Source organism: Delphinapterus leucas, chromosome 1, assembly GCF_059928025.1.
Source record: "Delphinapterus leucas isolate spDelLeu-1000000601 "Yukka" chromosome 1, BTC_Dleu_Yukka2, whole genome shotgun sequence".
In the NCBI taxonomy this organism is placed as follows: domain Eukaryota; kingdom Metazoa; phylum Chordata; class Mammalia; order Artiodactyla; family Monodontidae; genus Delphinapterus; species Delphinapterus leucas.
Window position 1 is genome coordinate 146,524,186 of NC_143129.1, and position 22,209 is coordinate 146,546,394.

A 22,209-nucleotide genomic window follows, 5' to 3' on the forward strand; every position below is an offset into this window, starting at 1 on the left:
GGTGGTGCAGTGGTTAAGAGTCCAAATGCCAATGCAGGGGACACAGGTTCAAGCCCTGGTCCAGGAAGATCCCACATTCTGCAGAGCAACTAAGCCCGTGCACCATAACTACTGACCCTGCACTCTAGAGCCTGCGAGCCACAACTACTGAGCCCACGTGCCACAACTACTGAAGCCCGCATGCCTAGAGCCCATGCTCCGCAACAAGAGAAGCCACTGCAATGAGAAGCCCGTGCACAGCAATGAAGAGTAACCCTCGCTCGCTGCAACTAGAGAAAGCCTGCGCACAGCAATGAAGACCCAACGCAGCCAAAAAATAAAATAAAATAAATTTATTTTAAAAAAATATGAGAAAAATGAACTTATGTATGAAACAGAAACAGACTCACAGACATAGAAAACAAATTTATGGTTTTCAAAGGGGAAAGAGGGAGGGATAAATTAAGAGTTTGGGATTAGCAGATACAAACTACTATATATAAAATAGATAAACAACAAGGTCCTATTATATAACACAGGGAACTATATTCAATATCCTGTAATAAACCATAATGGAAAAGAATATAAAAAAGAATTACTTTGCTGTATATAAGAAACTAATACAACATTGTAAATCAACTATACTTCTATAAAAAATAAATAAAATAATGCTCAAAAAAGATACCTTGTAATTTTGGTCACAGTATTCATTTCTAGGCCATCCCTGACTCTGCCCCTGGTAGGATCAAATGATACTTCTGCTTAAGCGGTATAGGAAGTAGGGGAAGAAAAATGGGGCTCTGGAATTAGACAGATGTAGATCCAAATGTTGGTTCTAACTAATAGTAAATCATGGGCTTCCCTGGTGGCGCAGTGGTTGAGAGTCCTCCTGCCTATGCAGGGGACACGGGTTTGTGCCCCGGTCCGGGAAGATCCCACATGCCGTGGAGCGGCTAGGTTCGTGAGCCATGGCTGCTGAGCCTGCGCGTCCGGGGCCTGTGCCCCGCAACGGGGGAGGCCACAACAGTGAGAGGCCCGCGTAGCACACACACACACAAAAAAAAGTAAATCATGTAATTTCTATGACTCTGTTTCTCACCTATAAAATAGAGTTAATATCTATCTATAGATATTAGCATATACAATATAAAGCACATATAGGATACAATGTATGTTAGAAGAATATTAGTTTTCCTTAACTTGTTATAATTCTATCCTTCAAAGTCTGATTCAGATACCATCTTCTATCAAGTCTAAAATTCTCCAGCTAGAAAAAATTTCTCCTACTTTCTTACAGCAACTACACTGATCCTTGGCTTTATAGTTATAACATCACTACTACCATCAGGCTCCTTGGAGGCAAATCCTATATCTTTTTCATCTTTGAATCCCAAGCTGTACCAAGTCCAACAGATGTTTCCTAAACGGAATTTAAACAATTAGGCATGAGAAACCTTAAGAAAAACAAAATTTTACCATTTCTACAATAGACATCTCCTTGGAGAACTTGCTCTCCCATCAGATACTCAATTCAACAAGGAGCATCCCTAGTTTCTTTGAAGTGATCCTTTAGAAATGGTATGTTTAAGTGGTTCAAAATATCTAAACATTATCATCATGTGAACTATCATTTATCCAGGGCCTACTATATGACTTTCACTTTACATATATAATTATTAATCTTCAGAAGAATTTTGCAAGGTACGAATCATATCTATTTTATAAATAAATGTAAATTCAAAAAAGTTACAGCATAGCTTGCTCTGGGTTGTGAAGCAAGTAAGCTGGATTTTAATTAGGACTCTAACTCTAAAGCAAGCCCTTTCCACTACATAATGTCCTGTTTCATGAACATGTTCCATGTGTTATTAGACATTCACCTTAATGGAGTCTTATGCAACTAAAACATTGGTGAGCCAGACAAAGGAATATATTTTTAAAGTCTAACCTTCAAATGTCCTTCGCCTGTGAGGAATTCAGAGTAGCCAGCGTCAGTGGCCAGCAAACCTACAAACTGCATGCTGGGCCGTTGTTGTATAAAGGCTTCGACAGCTTTATCTGTCACATGCTTCCTCCCAGAGACATCCAGGGAGACGAGGTTGGGCAGGATGTCCTTTTGTTCTAGTAATCGAAGAGCTATGTCTGATGTAAACTGTTTATCATCTGAAATATCAAGATGATTCAGATGTCTTAGTTCCCGAACAACATCCAGTATCTGGGTAGTTGTCATTTTTAAACATTTCAAGTGATGCATGGTTAGAGACTTGAGTCGGTCTTTGCAGGCCAGCAGAGCCGTGATGTCTGTGATCGAGGTGTTAGAAATATCCAGGCTCTCTAATCTTGGCAATGAGGCAACTTCAGCCAGGTCTTCATTATAAAAGAGAACGTTGGTGATGCTTAATGCTCGAAGGCCAGAAAGCCGGCTAAAGCACCGTTCATAAGGATCTTCGAGTGAGAGAGTTAATGAATTCAGCACTAGGCACTGGAGATTTTGCTGGATCCATTTGTTACTGCCAAGCCCACTGATAATGTCTGTAATTGTGATATCAGCATTCACACCTGTGGCATCAAGTTCCACTAACTTGTGGTGGCAGAAGGCTTTCCGGAACGCAACGGCAGAGATCTTGGCTTTGCGAATGCAAGCTCGTTTTAAGCGCATCTGGTTGCCCCTAAAAATACCTACAGTTGCATCATTCAGGAGACCTAGGAAAAAACAAGCAACATTTTAACTTCAAAAAACGGTTAAAGGATAGCTAAAATTTCCAAAGCACTCCCATGTAACAATATTTCATTTAACTGACATAACAATTCAGTGAGGTAAGAATATGATTATCTACAATTTATAGATGAGTAAACTGGGGTTCAAAAAAGTGGCCTTCCGGGCTTCCCTGGTGGCACAGTGGTTGAGAGTCTGCCTGCCGATGCAGGAGACATGGGTTCGTGCCCCGTTCTGGGAAGATCCCACATGCCACAGAGTGGCTGGGCCCGTGAGCCATGGCCGCTGAGCCCGTGAGTCCGGAGTCTGCGCTCCGCAACGGGAGAGGCCACAACAGTGAGAGGCCCGCGTACTGAAAAAAAAAAAAAAAAAAAAAAAAAAAAGTGGCCTTCCAAGAGCACAGAAATAGCACATGGCAGAATCAGGACTGTGGTAGACACTACTGATATTTATTAACATCTGGTTCTCCTCCCCTTCCTGGACACACGGACAACTACGTTTCCCAACCTACCCTTGGACTTAGATGGGGCTATGTGCCTAGATCTAGCCAATGGTATACCAGAGCCAAGTACAAAGTATCATGAAAGCAAAGAAAAGGAAATAATCCATGATGCCTGGAGATCTGAAAAAGACTTCATGGAAAAGGCGATCTTTGAGAAAGTCCTTCAAAGATGAAGGAAAAGTTCAAAGATAGAGAAAGAAGGTGAGGGGAATTAAATGAAGAATAAACAGCATCAACAAAGCCTTAGAATACCTATGGCAAATCATTATGCTGTACACCTGAAACTAATATAATGTTACGTGTCAATTATATCTCAATTTAAAAAATAGAAAAAAAAAAAAAACAGCCTTAGAGATGTGAAAGCCCAGCACACAGTTAGAAAACAACAAGTAGTTCTACACTGCTTGAACATAAGAAACAGAGCTATAAGGTGTCTCCCTGGTAAAGAGAGGAAAAAGAATTATAGGGGAAAACCTAGATATGAGTGAGAACATGGTACATTTCTGGAAATTTAAGTATGGAAGTGGGAAGAGAAAAGAAATGAGGCTAGATCACTCTGAAAGGTGAAGAGAAGAAACCAGACCAGCTAGGGGTCTTGGGACACAAAGAACAATACATTGGATACTGGGTTTTTTCCTTGCACCATACATCCCAGGCTTAAAGTCAAAGAAGTGGACAATTGGTAAATACCAACAAGCACACACAAAAGTAGCTCCCCCCCAAAATCTGCTCACTCTAGCCAAAGTATCAGGAATGGGGCAGCCTAGCAAGGCAGGCAACTTTTAGACAGTAACTACTTTACTTCAGTCAAACACCAAAGAAAAAACTGTGGCCACACCCTCATTCACACCAGCAAATGCCAAGAGGGGAACCTAGACTTTCAATCTTGCTGTAACTAGTTGCCCCAGTCTCCCCACAGGGAGGTGTTACAGAAGGCTGAGTAGGGAGCCAGGACTTTCACGTCCATCTGGCAGTAATGAGGTGCTCCTCCCCCTCAGTGCTGGAGTGGTATCAAAGGAAGCCTAGTAGAGAGTCGAGACTTCATCACTGCCCAACAGTAAGTAATGAGGTCACCTCACCCCAACATGCTGTCAGTGGAGGCCAACTGAAGAAGAGAAATGAGGTACTCATACCTCCGTCAGCTAGGGCAGTATCAGTAGAGACCTAGTGGGGAAACAGAACGCCAATCCCCTGCACAGCAATAATGAGGAGCCCCAAGTCTTGGGTGTCAACAGAAGTCAAGTGGGGAACCAGAATATCATCCCAATCTGGCGATAACAAGGCAGTGCCTCCACCTTCCACTGCTAAAGTGGTGTCAGAAACACAGACTAAAACAGTAGTGTCATGTAGTCTCCAAAACAGTAGTCTCCAAAATGTCCAGATTTCAATAAAAATTCACTCATCATACAAAGGACCAGTACAATCTCAAACTGAAAAAAGACAATCTATAGATGTCAACACTGAAATAACAGAAATGTTACAATTATTTTATGAAGATCTTAAAGGAACCATCATAAAAAAGCTAAAGTGTGCAATTACAAACATGCTTGAAACAAATGGAAAACAAAAAGCCTCAAAAAAGAAATAGAAGATATAAAGAAGAACCAAAGGGAGGGCTTCCCTGGTGGTGCAGTGGTTAAGAATCCGCGTGTCAATGCAGGGGACACGGGTTTGAGCCCTGGTCTGGGAAGATCCCTTGTGCAGCGGAGCAACTAAGCCCATGCGCCACAACTACTGAGCCTGCACTCTAGAGCCCATGAGCCGCAACTACTGAGCCCGCATGCCACAACTACTGAAGCCTGCGTGCCCAGAGCCCATGCTCTGCAACAAAGAGAAGCCACTGTAATGAGAAGCCCACGCACCAAAACTAGGAGTAGCCCCCACTCACCACAACTAGAGAAAGCCCACGTGCAGCAATGAAGACCCAATGCAGCCAAAAATAAACAAATAAAATAAACAAAGGAAAATTTTAGAATTGAAAAATACAGTAATGGTTGGGCTAAACAACAGAACAGAAGGAACAGAGGAAAGAATCAGTGAACTAAAAGATAAAAAAATAGAAATTACCCAAACCTAAAGAACAAGAAAAAAAATAGGCTAAAAAAAAAAAAAAAATGGAACAGAGCTATTTGTCCCAGAGGAGAAACAGGGTAGGGTTGAAAAAGTATTTGAAGAAATAATGGCTACATACCTATCAAAATGACAGAAATAAAAAATAGTAATAACACCAAATGCTGGCAAAATGCAGAGAAACTGGGTCAGTCTTATATAGTTACGAGTGTAAAATGGCGAAGCCACTTTGGAAACAGTTTGGCAGTTTTTTAAAACCTAAACATGCAACTACCATGGAACCCAACAGTAGCACTCCTGGGTATTTATCCCAAAGAAATTAAAACTTATGTCCAAATAAGACCTGTACATGGATGACTACAGCATTATAATATTCATAATATTAGATATTATATTCACAATAGCTAATAGATATTATATTCATAATAGCTAATAGTTAGACATTTTATTCATAATAGCTAAATAGCATTATCATTAGGTGGTAAAATTCTTATTCTGATTCCTAGCTTTTATCCACACATTTCCTGGAAGATTTTTAACTTTGAGACAACAGACACAATGAGCAAAGATTATGACAAGAGAATCACAGAACCAAATAAGTAAAACTCTTTAGTGTCAGTCTTATTTTAATAAGGATTGCCACCAATATCATTAATCCTTTGAGTCGGGTATATAAGTAAAATTTTTTAATGTAAATAAATTATTTTTTTAAATCATTATGCTATTAGAAAAAATATATTATCAATTTTAAAAGCATTCATAGGGAATTCCCTGGTGGTCCAGTGGTTAGGACTCCACGCTCTCACTGCCAGGGGCCTGGGTTTGATCCCTGGTCAGGAAACTAGGATCCCACAAGCCACATGGCACAGCAAAAAAATGAAAAAAAAAATTCACAGAACAACTTTTTTCCCATTTTATTATGAAAATTTTCAAACACACAAACATTTATCAAACAACTTTTTAAAATTGTGACAAGAATTTGTTCTTTTACATATTAGCAGTATCCACTCCTGACTGAAGGTGGATATGATTTTTACAAAGGGATTAAATAATTCAGAACACTTTTTGGTGAAAAAGGCAGGTAATCGCACTGGGGAAACACAAATGGGGACAGCACATTGTTTCTCTGACTCTCACTTTCCTCATCTGGAGGCAGTTTGAAAAAAAGAGGTAGAAAACACATTTTGATCAAGCATATAGCCTCCCCAAGATATTACTCTGGAGGACAATTATTTAGTTACATTTACTTAAAAACTACTTTCATTATTTTATCCACATAAAGCATTTGCCACAGTCCCTGGTATATAATAGGCATTCAATAAATGTTAGCTGCTATTATTAACCAATAGTAGTCATATTTCAAAAGGAATCTGGCAAAGTTAAAACTTCAGTTAACATTTATTCTTTTGATTGACAAGACCAGTTATATATATAAATATTTAAATTGAGCTTGGTAAGTGTAATCATTCAATTGAGACCAGAAAGAAATGTTAGCACTGGCATGATCTCTTAAATTGTTGTGCAGCTTTGTAGGGGACCTTTAACTTTTTTTTTTTTTTTGCGGTACGCGGGCCTCTCACTGTCGTGGCCTCTCCCGTTGCGGAGCACAGGCTCCGGACGCACAGGCTCAGCGGCCATGGCTCACAGGCCCAGCCGCTCTGCGGCATGTGGGATCCTCCCGGACCGGGGCACGAACCCGTGTCCCCTGCATCGGCAGGCGGACTCTCAATCACTGCGCCACCAGGGAAGTCCAGGGACCTTTAACTTTAACATGGATAATATCTACTGAAATTTACCCTAGTTCCTTTGGCAGGTTGGAAGAATTCAAAGACACTACAGACTTGAGCAGCTTAGTGAAAACCAAGGAATGTAGGTATCTTCTTCTTCCCTAAATTATTCCAAAATACCTCAATTACAGCCTTATTTCTCCCACCTTTCCTTGGAATGCATTATCTGCATTTGTGTTCGCTCTCCTCCTTCTCTCTCTCCCTCTCTCTCTCTCCCTCTCCCTCCCTCCCTCTCTCCCTCTCCCTCCCTTCCTCTCTCTCTCTCTCTCTCTCTCTCTATATATATATATATGCCAGATAATGGTATACACTTTTGCTGCAACTTTAAATATATATGCCAGATAATGGTATACACTTTTGCTGCGACTTTAAGTATACATAATAAATTTATATATTTATATTTAATAAAATATATTTATAAATATATTTATGTTATTGGATTGTCCAAAAAGTTTGTTCGGGTTTTTCTGTAAGATGTTTTGGCCAACCCAATAGATGTGTATGTGTCTGTGTGTATCTACATATTTAAAGTCACAACAAAAGTGTATACCATCATCAGGCATCTAGGAGCAGGAATACCTCTAATGTAGGTATAGGAAGGTTGTGTGGCAGTGAAAATAGCATAGATTTAGAATCAAACAGATCTGCATTTGAACCACGACAGTTATTAACACTGTGACTCTTAACAAGTTACATCTCTGAACCTCAGTTTCCTTATCTGTATATAAATTGGATAAAAATAGCTATGTTACAGGTTTTTGAGAGAAGTCAAATTCAAGAAAAGCATATAAAATGCTTGGCATTATTACATGAAAGAGGCAATCAATAAATGATAATTATCATTACTGCCACATTTTCATTCTATTTTACAGTTGTGGGAAAATTGTGTTTCTTACTTGTAAGAGTTTATACACCCTAAATATATAAAGGCATTATATCTCTTTCAGCTTAAAACTTATATAGAGGTAACAAAAATTATCAATATACATAACCAGAATTTCACAGATAAATCTTTCATAATTTATTTTCAGAATTTGTTCTTGAAAACAGAAGTAATAAATTAGCTATGATTTCCCATTTCAAAGGTCAAAAGCAGAAACTAGTTTTTCCATAGTAGTATTTATTGATCTTCCTGCTGCCAAATGGTAATGTAAGGTGTCTTAGACCAGCAGACTTCTAAACTGCTATTTTGGAAGAGAAGTTATTTTTGCCTTGAAAATGGCTCCTCAAAACAAAACAATATAGAAGAAACAAACAAAAAAATGATTTGCCACATTAGAAAATAAAAATGCTTATCACAAATTATAAAGTAAATGGCAGGATTGGCAAAAATAAATGAATTCCTTTTCCTAGAATTAGGGTTTTCTGTTATTTCTACGAAAATCATTAAATGGCCACAGTAGCACTTCAAAATCCAATGCCAATTAACAGCACATAATTTTTGTTTCCTCTATTTATTTCATTTCTTACCATGAAAAGCCATGGTCTGAAGCAGCCGATCAGCCACCTCCTGTGGGAATACTCCAGGTTCCTGCAGACACAGTGTTCCATCTTGCCTTGCTGAGCAGAACTTCTCAAGGTGAGTAGTCAGGAAATTCAAGCAGATATCAAGTAAGGAATAAGGAGATGCCTCCTCCTTGGATCCCAGGAAGAAACAAAGGGAAAACAAAAGCCAACAAGTTAGTTTCCAGAAAAGTGGAGAACAAAAATATTCATTTCCTTGTTCAACAAGTACTTTTATTCAAATGTCTACCTTGTGCTAGATACGATACCGTGTTAGACAGTGGGAATACAACATGTGGTCCATGTTCTCAAGAAGCAGGAAAAGAGAAACATTTAAACAAATATTTACATAAAGTCTATTAAATACTAAATATAGAGGATATATTGGGTAGTCACATAAGCACATAGCAGAGTACCCTAATCAGTCAAGGATGGTCAGGGAAGACCTCAGAGGCACAGCAGATTAATCTTCCTAACTTACCAGCCCTAAATTACCCTCTACTGCTCAAAATGTCAATGGACTTCATGGAGCTGGAGACAAAAGACAAAATTCTTAGATTGTTAGAAAGACGATGCCTGAGTCCTTCCAAAATCTAGCCCCAATTTACTTTCCAAGTTAATCTCCCACAAAATTCCTATCCCAACCTAATAGTTCAAATATGATCAGTTTATTTGGGTAAAAGAATGTGCTGTAGGTGTTATCCTCAAAAAAGAAAAAGGTTAACCCAGTTATTCCAATCTGAGGAATAAAGAACTAATCAAATAAGCACAAAGATTAAGTATAAGGGTTTTAATTACAGAAATAAACACTCTAAATGTCCCCAACAACAATAATATAACTAAAATATAATTACAGTAGCTACCATCCGTTAGGTGCTTTCTATATGACTCTGCTGAGTGTTTAACATGAATTATCCATTATTTCATTTATTCCTCACCCCTACTTTACAAAGCAGTGAAGGATTATCTTCATTTTTGAATAACGGAAAACTGGCTCAGAAAACTAACATCTTTCTCAGTATTCTACACACAGTAAGTGACAAAGTGTAAACTAAGACCTGGAGCAACCAAATAAATAAATAAATAAATAATTTTTTAAAAGGTAAGTTTTAAAAATTACATAGTTTATAGAACTTCCTCAACCTGATAAAGGTCATCCATGAAAAACCCAATTAGTATCATACTTAATGTTGAAAGTCTGAATACTTTCCCCCTAAAATCAGGAATAAGACAAAGATATCTGCTCTCACCACGTCAAATTCAACATTGTACTGAAGGTCCTAGAATTAGGCAAAAAAAAAAAAAAGAAAACCAAAAAGAAAGAAAAAGATAAAAAGAAATAAAAAGCATACAGATTGGAAAGGAAAAGTAAAACTGTCTCTATTTGCAGGTAACATAATTTTGCAAAAGAAAATCCTAAGGAATTCACACCAAAAAAACTATCAGATCTAAAAAAGAAAAACCAAAAACAAGTTCATCATGGTTATAGGATATAAGATCAATATATAAAAATACCTATATTTCTATTCACTTACAATTAAAAATACGAAAATGAAATTAAGGCAACAATTCCATTGAAAATAGCATTGGGACTTCTCTGGTGGCACAGTGGTTAAGAATCCACCTGCAAATGCAGGGGACACAGGCTCGATCCCTGGCCCAGGAAGATCCCACATTCTGCAGAGCAACTAAGCCCATGAGCCACAACTACTGAGCCTGCGCTCTAGAGCTTGTGTGCCACGACTACTGAGCCCATGTGCCACAATTACTGAAGCCCGCACGCCTAGAGCCTATGCTCCGCAACAAGAGAAGCCACTGCAGTGAGAAGCCTGCACACCGCAAGGAAGAGCAGCCCCCGCTCGCCACAACTAGAGAAAGCTCACGTGTAGCAACGAAGGCCCAATGCAGCCAATAAATAAATAAATAAATAATTTTTTAACTTATTAAAATGGTTACATACTTTACAGTTTACAAAGCGCTTTCACATTGACACATTTGATATTGTAATAACTGAGTAAGATGGACAACAAAGACATTATTTTTTAAGATGAGGAAACAGACTTCACAAAAGTTAAATGGTTGGCCCAATGAAGCAGAGACTGTGAGCTGCCAACCCTAAAACTTGTTCTTCTTTTCTTCCATGTTAATAAAACCTTTTATTTTTACCTGGGCACAGGACCACTTGTAACAAAGACTATATATCTTTGTATCCTCTGCAGCTAGGTGTAGCTAGGACAAATAAGAAAAAGTTCAGAGTAAGTAATTCTTCAAATTCAACTTCTGCATCACAGAACTTTGCCTATTCTGTCTTATTTCCTGTGTTGCAAGTATGAATTCTTTCTGCTTTTTCTACTCTTCATTGTACCATCTTTCTAAATGTCTAAAATTCATCACCCAGATGAAACAAGATGCCCTTTGACCTCCGTTGGTAAGTTTCAAAATGATCTATTTATTTTACAAAAGAGAAAATAAATGAAAGTTGGGTAACTATCAGAGGGGAGACATCTGAACCTTCTGAGTACATAATTTTTAGAAGTCATTTTAACAGAACAAACCCAGGTAGTAACATATGGACATTTATAATATTTAATTAATCATTCTAAAAAATTTTTTTCCAATTGATAAAATATGTCCACAAACAAAAACAGGTTTTTAGACCCCACAAATTTTTCCTTTTCAGAGAAAATTTCCCCTTATCTCTATGTTAATTCCGATTAGTAAGCATAAGACTTTTCTAGTCAGCTGCTCTTCTTTTGGGAAGTACATGTGCCTAATAGTTAATCCACCCGGGCTTTGGAGCTAGAGTGCAAGTCCCAACTTTTCATTTACTAACTGTGTGACATTACACAAGTTACCTATCCTTTCTGCTCCTAAGTTTTCTCATCTTATAATGTAGATAATAATAATACCTACTTCATAAAGTTGCTGTGAGGATTCAATGAGATAAAACAGGAACCAAAGAACTTAGAATAATGGCAGTGCGTCTGGAAACACAGAGCTTGTAGGGGTCAGAGGCAGGATTCAAACCCAGGAAATGTAGCTCCAAAAGCTTATGCCCTTATCCACCATAATATACTACCTTTTCAACTTTATATACAAATTCTAAATATGTTATCTCACCTGATACTCGAAGGTCTGTGATGTGAACAAGGATAATCATCTCCATTTAAAGAAGAAAACAGAGACGTTATATATCAAGCCAGGGCAGGACTAGAACTGTACTCAGATTATCTGAGATCTACTCCAAAAACCATATTGCCATCTGTGACTCTCCAAATTCCAGTACTTTAAGCTAACACAGAAGTACTGATAGATCAGTATTTCCTATTTTAGTAGTAGTAGTAGTAGTAGTAGAAGAAGCCGTGCTGCAGCTTGCAAGATCTTAGTTCCCTAACTAGGGATTGAACCCAGGCCATGGCAGTAAGTGCCGAGTCCTAACCACTGGACTGCCAGGGAATTCCCCTTATTTTTAAACACACAGCAGCAGTACAGGAGGACCAACAAAGAAAGGACAAAGCAGAAGCTGGAATTCCATGTCTAAACAATTCATCTCTTGGAAATTCCTGCTCAGAAAGATTTTTCCCTTCACCAATTAGGCATACCCTAGGCAAAGTAAAAACAAAGTTCCTACTAAAAAAAGCAGAAGGGAGAGAAGGTCAAGTCTGATTTAATTTGGATCATAAGGAGATCCACACAGTTCAAAGACTAAACAATTTCTAGGAAGAACAAACAGGAAAGTTCTTTCTAATTAATTGAAATGGCTTCTACTCAATCTGGACCAACCCAGCTCTTCACTGCATTGCTTTTATCCTATCACTCTCCTTAAAAAAATTTCAAAGGCTCCATATCATCTATAAGCACAGTTCTCATGCTGGGAACACATTCAAGGGGTTCCTAGCAGAAGTGTGCCAGGGGACTAAAGCTACAGTACTAACTTGGCACATTTTAGAATAGCAAACACACTCAAAGCTTATTTGAGGGGATGAGAGTATGGGAGGTTGGGGGAGAGGTAATCAAGTTATGCAACCAGTAAATAACTTAAAATATTTTTGTACTGAAACAAATATGTAAAAGGCAAACACTATATGAATTTTAAGATAAAACACAAGATTACCAAGAAATTCCTGTCTGTAACACTGGTTTCAAGTAATACCCTTTTCTATCCCACAGCAAATTTAGTTCCCTCTGCTGTTAGAAGTTGGAAAAACAGAGACCTAAAGAATAAAGTGTAAACAATTTAGTAAGGTATTCGAAACGTTTACTAACTGGCTCCAACCTTCCTTTCTAGCCGCATTTTCCACTTTTTCCTTCTCCCTCCAAACATGCTACCTACTAGATATACTAAACTGAGTGTTCTCTAAAGCAACCTACTATTTACCATCACTTCCTAAGCACTTTAACAGGCACTTTCACACCTCTGAGCCTTTTTTTAGATTAGTCCTTCTATGTGGCAAAATCTCACACATCCTTCAACATTCAGTTCTGTGAATATCTTTCCTAATTTCCAGGGCAGAATTAATTTGACCCTCAGCACCTGGGTAATTAATCTGCACCATTAACTATTAGCTATTATGTACTGAATGACAGTTGTGTGGTACCAGGCACCAATCCAGCAACTTTATATATACTTGCAATCTTCCAGACAACGTTGTTTTGAACAAAGTAGGTAAACTAAGGCTCAGAAAGATTAATTTACTATGAAAGATAACAGAGCCAGCAGATGGCAGAGCAAGAATAAAAATTACAAGAGTTATCATTCATGAAACACTATGTCTCAGGTCCTGGGTCAGAGCTCTTTAGATACATGAGCTCTTTCAATTTCTAGATTCTATGAATCAAGCACCATTACAATATGCATTTTAATGAGGAAACTGAGGTTTAGGTTAAATATCTTCCCCATATACACATGGCTAGCATGTTGATAAACTGGAACTCCAACTCAAAAATGAGGCCAAAGCTTATATTTTTAAGCTCTTACGCCACTATACTATAATAATATCATAAACATAATTATTGGGCTCATTATTTGTTAACATATGCTATGTGCTATATGCAATAAACTATGCTAAGTACATTACATATATAATTTCATTTACTTCTCATTAAAATTCTGTAAGTTCTATCAGTATCCCCATTCTATGAAGACGAAGACACTGAGGCTTTAAGGGGTTTATTAATTTGCCCAAGATGATACAGCTAATAAGTGCCAGAGCCAGGATTAGACCCCAGGAAATCTGATTCTAGAGTTAAGTCTGTGCTTTTACCACTACATAGGCTGCCCTTTATATCTGACTCCAAAGCTAGTTTTCTTTTATAATTCTATGTTACACCATAGTTACTTATGACTGTATCTGTCTCCCCCACTAGACCATGATGCTGTTCAAGTTCAAGGAACATATTAACCCTTTCTGTATATCCTTAGCAGCCAAAACACTCCCTGATATTTACCTGTTAAAAGAAAAAAAGAACGAGTTCAAATTAGAATAGTGGTAAAGATACTCGCCCAGAGTTAGAGTATTTGTAAGAAGTGGGGCAAAGATGCAAACCTAGGTCTACTGATTATGAAGTCCATATCTTTTCCACTATACGGTACCATACCTCAGGACAATTATTAGTTTGTCACTGACATAAATGCCAAAAAACAACTTGGAGACCTGTTGGTTGTTGCAGTGACTCACACATGAGGTGATAATGCTATAGATTAGGATAGAAGCAAAGAAAATGGGAAAAAAATCAGAAGTGAAAAATAATTCGAAGGAAGAATTGGCAAAATACAGTAAGTGACCGAATAGGAAATAGATGCTGATTTTTTTCTGAATCCCCAGTACTTAGCACAATGCCTGGCACTGTACTAGATACACGAGTATTCTCTGAAGGACTGACCAGCATTCATACAGCATACTTTTTACATACATTAGCTCATTTAGCCCTCACAACAGTTTTGTGGAGCTGGTATAATAGACACCATTTTGTGTATGAGGATACTGGAGATCAGAAAGAAGTGTACCCAAGTTCATCTAGTTAAAAATGTGGCAGAATTGGGCCTTGAACCAAAGTATTTAATTACAAATACCATGTCCTTTTTCCTATCCCATATAGGCCGCTCAGATGAAGGAGGGAAAAGGCTAGAGGAAGGAGAAGTCGAGATTTAAAAAAAAAAAAAAACCTCCATGATTTAAAGTAGTAGTTAACCAGGGGTAAATGTGTGTGTGTGTGTGTGTGTGTGTGTGTGTGTGTGTGTCTAAAGAGCACAGTTAAGCACACAGGATAAAATGCTAACATTTGGGGAATTTGGGTGAATGTCTACATGAGAATTCTTTGTGTTATTTTTGCAACTTTTTATAAGTCTGAAATTGTCAAAATAAAAAGTTAGAAAATAAAAATAAAAAATGAAATAGTAATTAATACTCCCATGAGGTCACTGACAAGACTGATAAGAAGACAAGACAAGGAATTATTTCATCAGGGGAATTTGTTAAGGCTGTGGAGAGTCTGCCTGCTTAGGCAAGTACAGAAAAGGAACTAATAATGCTTCTGTGAGAGAATTCAGCTGAACATACAGATTAAAATATCATCCCCTACTGGTGACAGTGGAGTCATAAGAATAGATAAATTCTCAGGGGAAGTGACCAGAAGCGATAACTAAGCCCTGTAATTAACTATATCACATGTAACAGCAGGCAGAATGACATGGTCCCTGAACAATGGCTGAAAAAATATCCTATGGAAAACAGCAAAATCACCACCAGTCTGAAAGAACAGCACAGCCCTTTATTTAATTTTTTTGGTTAACACAGTGTTTTCTAGAACAGGATATAATCCTGACATTGTGAATCATTCAAATCAAGTGTACCCAGATTAGTCCTCTCAAATGATGCTGGTCAAAGTATAAATTGGCACAATTTTTCTTGATAGAAAAGACTTAATTACAATCTTAAAAACACCCAGTCTCTGGGCTTCCCTGGTGGCGCAGTGGTTGAGAGTGGCGCAACGGGAGAGGCCACAACAGTGAGAGGCCCGCGTACCGCAAAAAAAAAAACAAAGAACACCCAGTCTCTGGATCTAGTACTTCATCTAAGAATTTACCCAAAAACCCCCAAAAAAACAAGCAAAGGGAAATAATCAGAGATATTAACAAAGGTATTTACACAAAGGGATTAATCACAGTTTTTCTGACCCCCCCTAAAATAAACCCACATATAGAAATGTCTAAAGCAGGGGGGAAATGGCAAGCAAATTATGGTATATCAACTCTATAGATAATTACATAGCAATATGTATGTTTCTGAATAACTTTTAAAGACAGTAAAATGCTAAGAATAAAGTTAGTCTAAGCAAAATAAAAACTGTATGTGCAGCAGGATTTCACTTAAACATCTATACAGGCATAGGAAATGATATTGCCTGAAAAGTTATTGATATTGCCTGAAAAGTTATTTCAGAAGATTATAAAGCTACCTCTAAACTAAACAATATGTTATGATAAATCTATAGAAAAGAGCAAGAGAAAGATTTAAAATAAAAAAGGATGATTGACAGGACTTCTCTGGCAGTCCAGTAGTTAAAGAGTCTGAGCTTCCAATGCAGGGGGCGTAGGTTTGGCAAGGCCCCTCCCCCCCCCAAAAAAACGGATAGTGAATACCTTGGATACCTTGGGGGTGGGTGGAAGTGGAATAGAAGAATGGGGCACACAAGGGAAAAAATGGCAGTGGTTATCTTCTATTTCTTAATTTCGAAATCTAAGCTGGTCTTTAGATATTTGTTTACTATGTTCCATGGCTTACATAAATGTTTCATATAGTTTTCTAAATTATCAAATTATTAAAAATGAAAAAAGACAAAAGTAAAAATTTGTGGAAATGTAAATAAAGATATATTCATGTTTCTGCTTTTCAAATATTATAAGATAACCAAAAATCAGTGTCAATTGAATCAATGATAGCCATACTTTTCAATAATATATGTATTCAAACTAGTAAAAATAGACATTTTTTATTAGACTCAATAAAACTATCTTAATTTTGAATGAAAACATGTGCTTGTGTATTTATATACACACAGTTTTATTTTTCCTAAATTGGCCATAATGTAACATCTTACCACAGCTCCTATACCCTTTCCCAGTCTTATATTCTCCAGAGGTTTTACCATCTAATAATGGTAGACTGGGTTGGAAAAGGAGTCTCGGCAGGGTTTTCAGGGGAAAGGCAAGGGACCAGCTATGATGTATAAAGAGAAGTAGATAGGAAATAAAAAGGGAATTTTAAGAAGCACATATGTGAATTTTATTCTATTTTACAATGTTCAAAAATCTGCAAATAAAGACTTTGAGTTACTACAAATGACTTTTGGTTGCAGGATTATGTTCCATGGATTATGACCCTGCTCTAAACTACATGGATCACAGCTTAAATAGTTATACATAAGCAATTAAAAGAATTTCTCCTGCTATTAAAGCTAGGTATATACACAAACATCTGCTCTTCTGCTCCTGTCTTTAGATGTCACAAAGCAGAACCTTGAAGGAACAACAAAACAAAACAAAACAAAAAAACAAAGAACATTGAAGAAAAGAACAACTAAGCTGAAAGGTTAGGAGAGGTCTTGAAATGACACCACCTAGGAGAGACATAGAAGGCTTTAAAATGTTGAAGAAAAGAAAAAAAGAAAGTAATAATGAGAACCTTCATCATTAAACATCTATCTAGCAGTTCAATTTATAAAGCCTTTTCAAAACAATCATGACTCTATGAAGTAAGGAGAAAAGAAATTATTTTTTGTTGAGGAAGCTGAGGTTCAGAGGAGGAATGTTACCAGTGGTAGTCATGCCTCCCCTTCTTTATATATGCTGTCCCCTCTCCTTAGAGTGCCCTTCCCTACCTGTCCATCTATCAAATTCCTACTCACACTACAAGAGCCAGTATATATGTCCACTCCTCCATGAAGCTGTTCCTCATATCCCAAAACACAGATTTAATCACACTACAGTTTCTATATAGTTCTATTACAATTAGCCACTGTATAACTTATTTGTTTAGATGGCAGTCTCCCCCTTAAGACTATGAATTCAAGGAAAGTTAGTAGTTTTCAAATGCTTTTTGTCTATGGCCCACTTAAGTGGGGCAAAAAACCTCACAGCCTACCCATCCCTCTTGGTTCCCAAGTTCCAGTGGAGAACCATATTAACAAAGAAGTATCACTACAAGGGACTTTTATAAACATCTGCTTTAACAATAAAAGGGATATTTCCGGGCTTCCCTGGTGGCGCAGTGGTTGAGAGTCCGCCTGCGGATGCAGGGGGCGCAGGTTCGTGCCCCGGTCTGGGAGGATCCCGCGTGCCGCGGGGCGGCTGGGCCCATTGGCCACGGCCGCTGAGCCTGCGCGTCTGGAGCCTGTGCTCCGAGGTGGGAGAGGCCACAGCGGTGAGAGGCCCGCGTACCGCAAAAAAATAAATAAATAAATAAATAAAATAAAAAATAAAATGGATGTTTCCTATTTGAATAACAATACATTGTCAAAGTCTAAATTTTTATGTCAAAAGTTCTATTAATGCAAATTTATATAACCACACACCAGATTAATAATAAAGTTATATCAATGATAATTCACAATTAAGATACAAAACTAGTAACAGGGCTTCCCTGGTGGCGCAGTGGTTGAGAGTCCGCCTGCCGATGCAGGGGACACGGGTTCGTGCCCCGGTCCGGGAAGATCCCACGTGCCGCGGAGCGGCTGGGCCCGTGAGCCATGGCTGCTGAGCCTGAGCGTCCGGAGCCTGTGCTCCGCAACAGGAGGCCACAACAGTGAGAGGTCCGCGTATCGCAAAAAAAAAAAACTAGTAACAATAAAAAAAACTACTATCAACTCAAGACAACATTGCTGAGGCACTGATTACAAAGCTCTCTTCCAAGAAATTACTGGAACTCCAACAAGCTATATTTGTATGGTACATATTTGGTAGGAGCTTTGCAACACTTCCAAGTATCAGACAGACTTCTTCATAAGCAGTCTCTGAGGAATCACACATTGATACTCATTAGCTCTTCCTAACCTTCTTCTCATGGCTTTCTTTTAATCTTCCTAAATTTAAAATTTTCTTTCTTATACTCTCCTTCCTTGAAGTATTTAGTCATCTATGCAATACTCAGCTAGAGGCATACTCAGTCACTTCCCTGTGACTTAGTTATATAATTTGCTCGTTGCTTTGTTTTATATATTTAAAAGCTTCATTCTGTGACTATATTGCCAGGGTCATGACAAAGAAGCATTTCAGCATTCTGAGCAGTGGGCTACTTATTTCTAGCAAGTGGGGAGGTGGGGGACACTGAGAATTGACTACATATTGCAATTGTAGTCTACTGTTGGAGGAGACTGGGGCTTCCACTGTTGCTGGTATGATAAAAAATGAAATAGATCAGGCATCTTTTATATTTGGGAACTAAAGTCCTCAAAAATGTATCCAATAAATTAATAGTTGAATGAATCAGTAAGTTACTAGATGGTAACTTATCTCAAAATTCATTTTATTTCTCCTCATGAAACTACTTCAGGAAATATCTGACACAAAAAGTATTAAGATTTGGGGCTTCCCTGGTGGTGCGGTGGTTGGGAGTCCGCCTGCCGATGCAGGGGACGTGGGTTCGTACCCTGGTCTGGGAGGATCCCACATGCCGCGGGGCCGCTGGGCCCGTGAGCTGTGGCCGCTGGGCCTGCGCATCCGGAGCCTGTGCTCCGCAACGGGAGAGGCCACAGCGGTGGAAGGCCCGCGTACCGCAAAAAAAAAAAAAAAAAGAAAAAAAAATATTAAGATTGCCTTAATTTCTCAAGACAGACCTTGTGGACTTCAAAATTGATGAATAATGAGGTCTCTCTTTTGCTTAATTAAAAGGAAAAATACACTTTACGGATGATGCCAGTAACAGCAGCTTACAGTGAATAAAGCAAATTCACATCCTTTATTTCAATTGATAACTTTATGAAGTAAAAAAGGAACTTTATTTAGCAAAAGGAATTAAAAAGAAATATATTACAAATTTCATTTTACAGTTAAGGAAGCTGAGGCACAAAAATGAAGTGACGCTTCCAGAGGCATTGTGCTTAGCAGCAAGAATACTGGACCAAGATTTGAATTCAGTGCTGCTATACTGCAAATTACCTAGCTCTTCTGATCCTCAGTCCTGTCCTTTGTAGAATGGGGATAATATTAGTACTTATCTCGTGATGCTACTGTCAGGATGAAGGGCAAAGATGTGTTTAAAGCCCCCAGCACAATGCCTAACAGAGTAATTACTCAGTAAATGTTCCCTTCTCACTTAATAGTCATGATCTTGCACAAGTTATATAAATTCAAGTTTCAGACACACAGGGCAGAAGGTTCATGATTGTAAATTCTCAAGAGAGAATTTTCCCATCCAGAGACCATGTCAAGATAAATAAGTTCCTTTGTTTCCCTACACCATCAAGCAGATATTTTTTAGTCTACATTTTCACCAACAGTGTGGGCATTTTGTTAGGTGTTAGGGTCCTGGCTTTATGTAGTTGTCTCAGTTCCGATTCATATGACAGGCTAAAAAATCTCATCTCCTACCTGAAAGGCTCCTAGGACTTGACAGATCCTCCAATAGAAGGTAATGGCTCTGACAGTACTCCTTTTTTTTGTAACCCTGGATGATTTTTTCCTAAAGATTGGACCAGAAACCAGGTGACTACAAAGATTACAAACTGGACAATTTCAGTACTAGAAATAAATTTTTTTACTGACATCTCTCTGAAGGACTATGTAACACTGCAATGAAAAGCATGGGTTTGGGAGTCAGACTGCCTGGATTAAAATGCCAGCTCTACCACTTACAAAACAATATAACTTTAGGCATAAATACTTAATCTCCCCATACCTCAGTTTCCTGATCTGTAAAATACAGACAATAACAGTACCTACATTACAGGATTGTTGTCAGAATTAAATAAATTTTAGGTGAAAGACACTTAGAACAGTGACTGGCATATATTAAATGCTCAATAAACGTTAGCTACTACTATACAATATAAACTCCATAGACCAAACACTATGTTTTGTTCACTGCTGTATTCCCAGAGCCAACAATAATGCCTGCTACATAGTAGGCACTAAATGTTTGTTGAATGAATAAACGAACAGTCAAGCACAAATTTATTATTAGGTGTATTTAAAATACTTATTTGCTCCTAGAGAAAGAGACTGTATGTCTAGAGAGAAATATTAAGTCCCAAGTCTAGCCTTGAAATTAAACAATGGGATTGAAAAGCAGACAAATGTCATTTGAGTTCATTTTGATATAAGAAAGTTCAGATATTGGACCAATCTGTGATTCCTCATTTTAGTAGTATTCCATGGGAAATCTCTTTTTAGTTTATGGGTTTTTTTTCCCCTTGTATTTTTTACTGATTCAACCAAGTTAGACTTCCAGGAACAAACACCTAATGTAACCTTAGATTTGATTTAATCCCTTTACCTTCTCTTTCCCCAAATACAATCATTTTACAAATGAGGGAGAAGGTCAAGAAGGTAGTACCAAAGGCACAGATATATTGTGCTCAAGGGTACAGATCTTTTGAATTATTTGGCATGGACAGAGGGGAATTATTTTTCTTTTTAAAAAAACCCACCAACTAGGGAATTCCTTGGCGGTCCAGTGGTTAGGATTCTGCGCTTCCACTGCAGGGGGCATGGGTTGGATCCCTGGTCAGGGAAACAAGATTCCACATGCCATGTGGTGCAGCCAGAAAAAACAACCACCACCAAAAAAAACCCACCAACTACTCTTCAGAGATCCCTAGACACCAAATAAAAATGCAGGTAAGGCAAGCTTCTTGCATGTGTCACTTCAAGGCTTGGGCAGTGTGGCAAATGGCTGTGTGTTATAGGGCAAGGAGCTAGATTTCTATCTAAAAAAGATCAAGGCCTGCAAAGGTAAGTAAATCCCCTTCCCGTCCATCTTAGCTCATGTAATAAAGCTATTCTAAGAAACAAAACAAAAATTCAGGTCAGTAATCACTGAGCAGATGAGCAGATCATAGGAATCAACAACTCAAAGATATACTTAAGCATTATTTTCCTCTAAACTACTAGCATTAGTTTTGAAATATAATATGGTAAACAGAGAAGCTCAGTTAATAATGGAAAGAGCACTGGGCTTGCAGTCAGTCCTGGCTCTGCTACTTAGTAGCTGTGTGTCCTTAGGCAAATAAATTAACTTCTCAGTTTGCTTATCTGTAAAACCAATGCTAAACCTCCATCTTGACTACCTCACAAAATGGCAGTGAGGAATAAATGGGATGTGTATGAACGTGTCTTTAAAATACTAAAGTACCACGGGAATATTAACATAATTGCATGAAGGGTTTCTGGTGTGAAAAATTGGGTAATATATTAATGGAGTTTACACAAAATTAAAACCTATAAAAGCAGCTTGGGACTTCCTTGGTGGTGCAGTAGTTAAGAATCCGCCTGCCAACGCAGGGGGCACGGGTTCGAGTCCTGGGCCGGGAAGATCCCACATGCCCCTGAGCAACTAAGCCCATGTGCCACAACTACTGAGCCTGCACTCTAGAGCCCGCGAGCCACAACTACTGAGCCCGTATGCCACAACTACTGAAGCCCGTGCACCTAGAAC

The 22,209-nt window shown here is 38.3% G+C and overlaps 1 protein-coding gene across 3 annotated transcripts in view; it reads right to left on the bottom strand.

Moving 5' to 3' along the window:
- The window catches only part of ZYG11B (zyg-11 family member B, cell cycle regulator), a 78,084-nt gene that overhangs the window by 45,941 nt on the left and 9,934 nt on the right, over positions 1-22,209 (bottom strand). For 2 of the 3 annotated variants that reach the window (XM_022575703.2, XM_089922535.1), the window contains exons 2-4: positions 10,724-10,786; positions 8,525-8,690; positions 1,928-2,682 (exon numbers count right to left, since the gene is read on the bottom strand). In XM_022575703.2, the coding sequence (XP_022431411.1) occupies positions 1,928-2,682; positions 8,525-8,690; positions 10,724-10,786 (984 nt within the window). The remainder of the gene's footprint in view (positions 1-1,927; positions 2,683-8,524; positions 8,691-10,723; positions 10,787-22,209) is intronic. The other variant, XM_022575704.2, reaches the window with a different exon arrangement.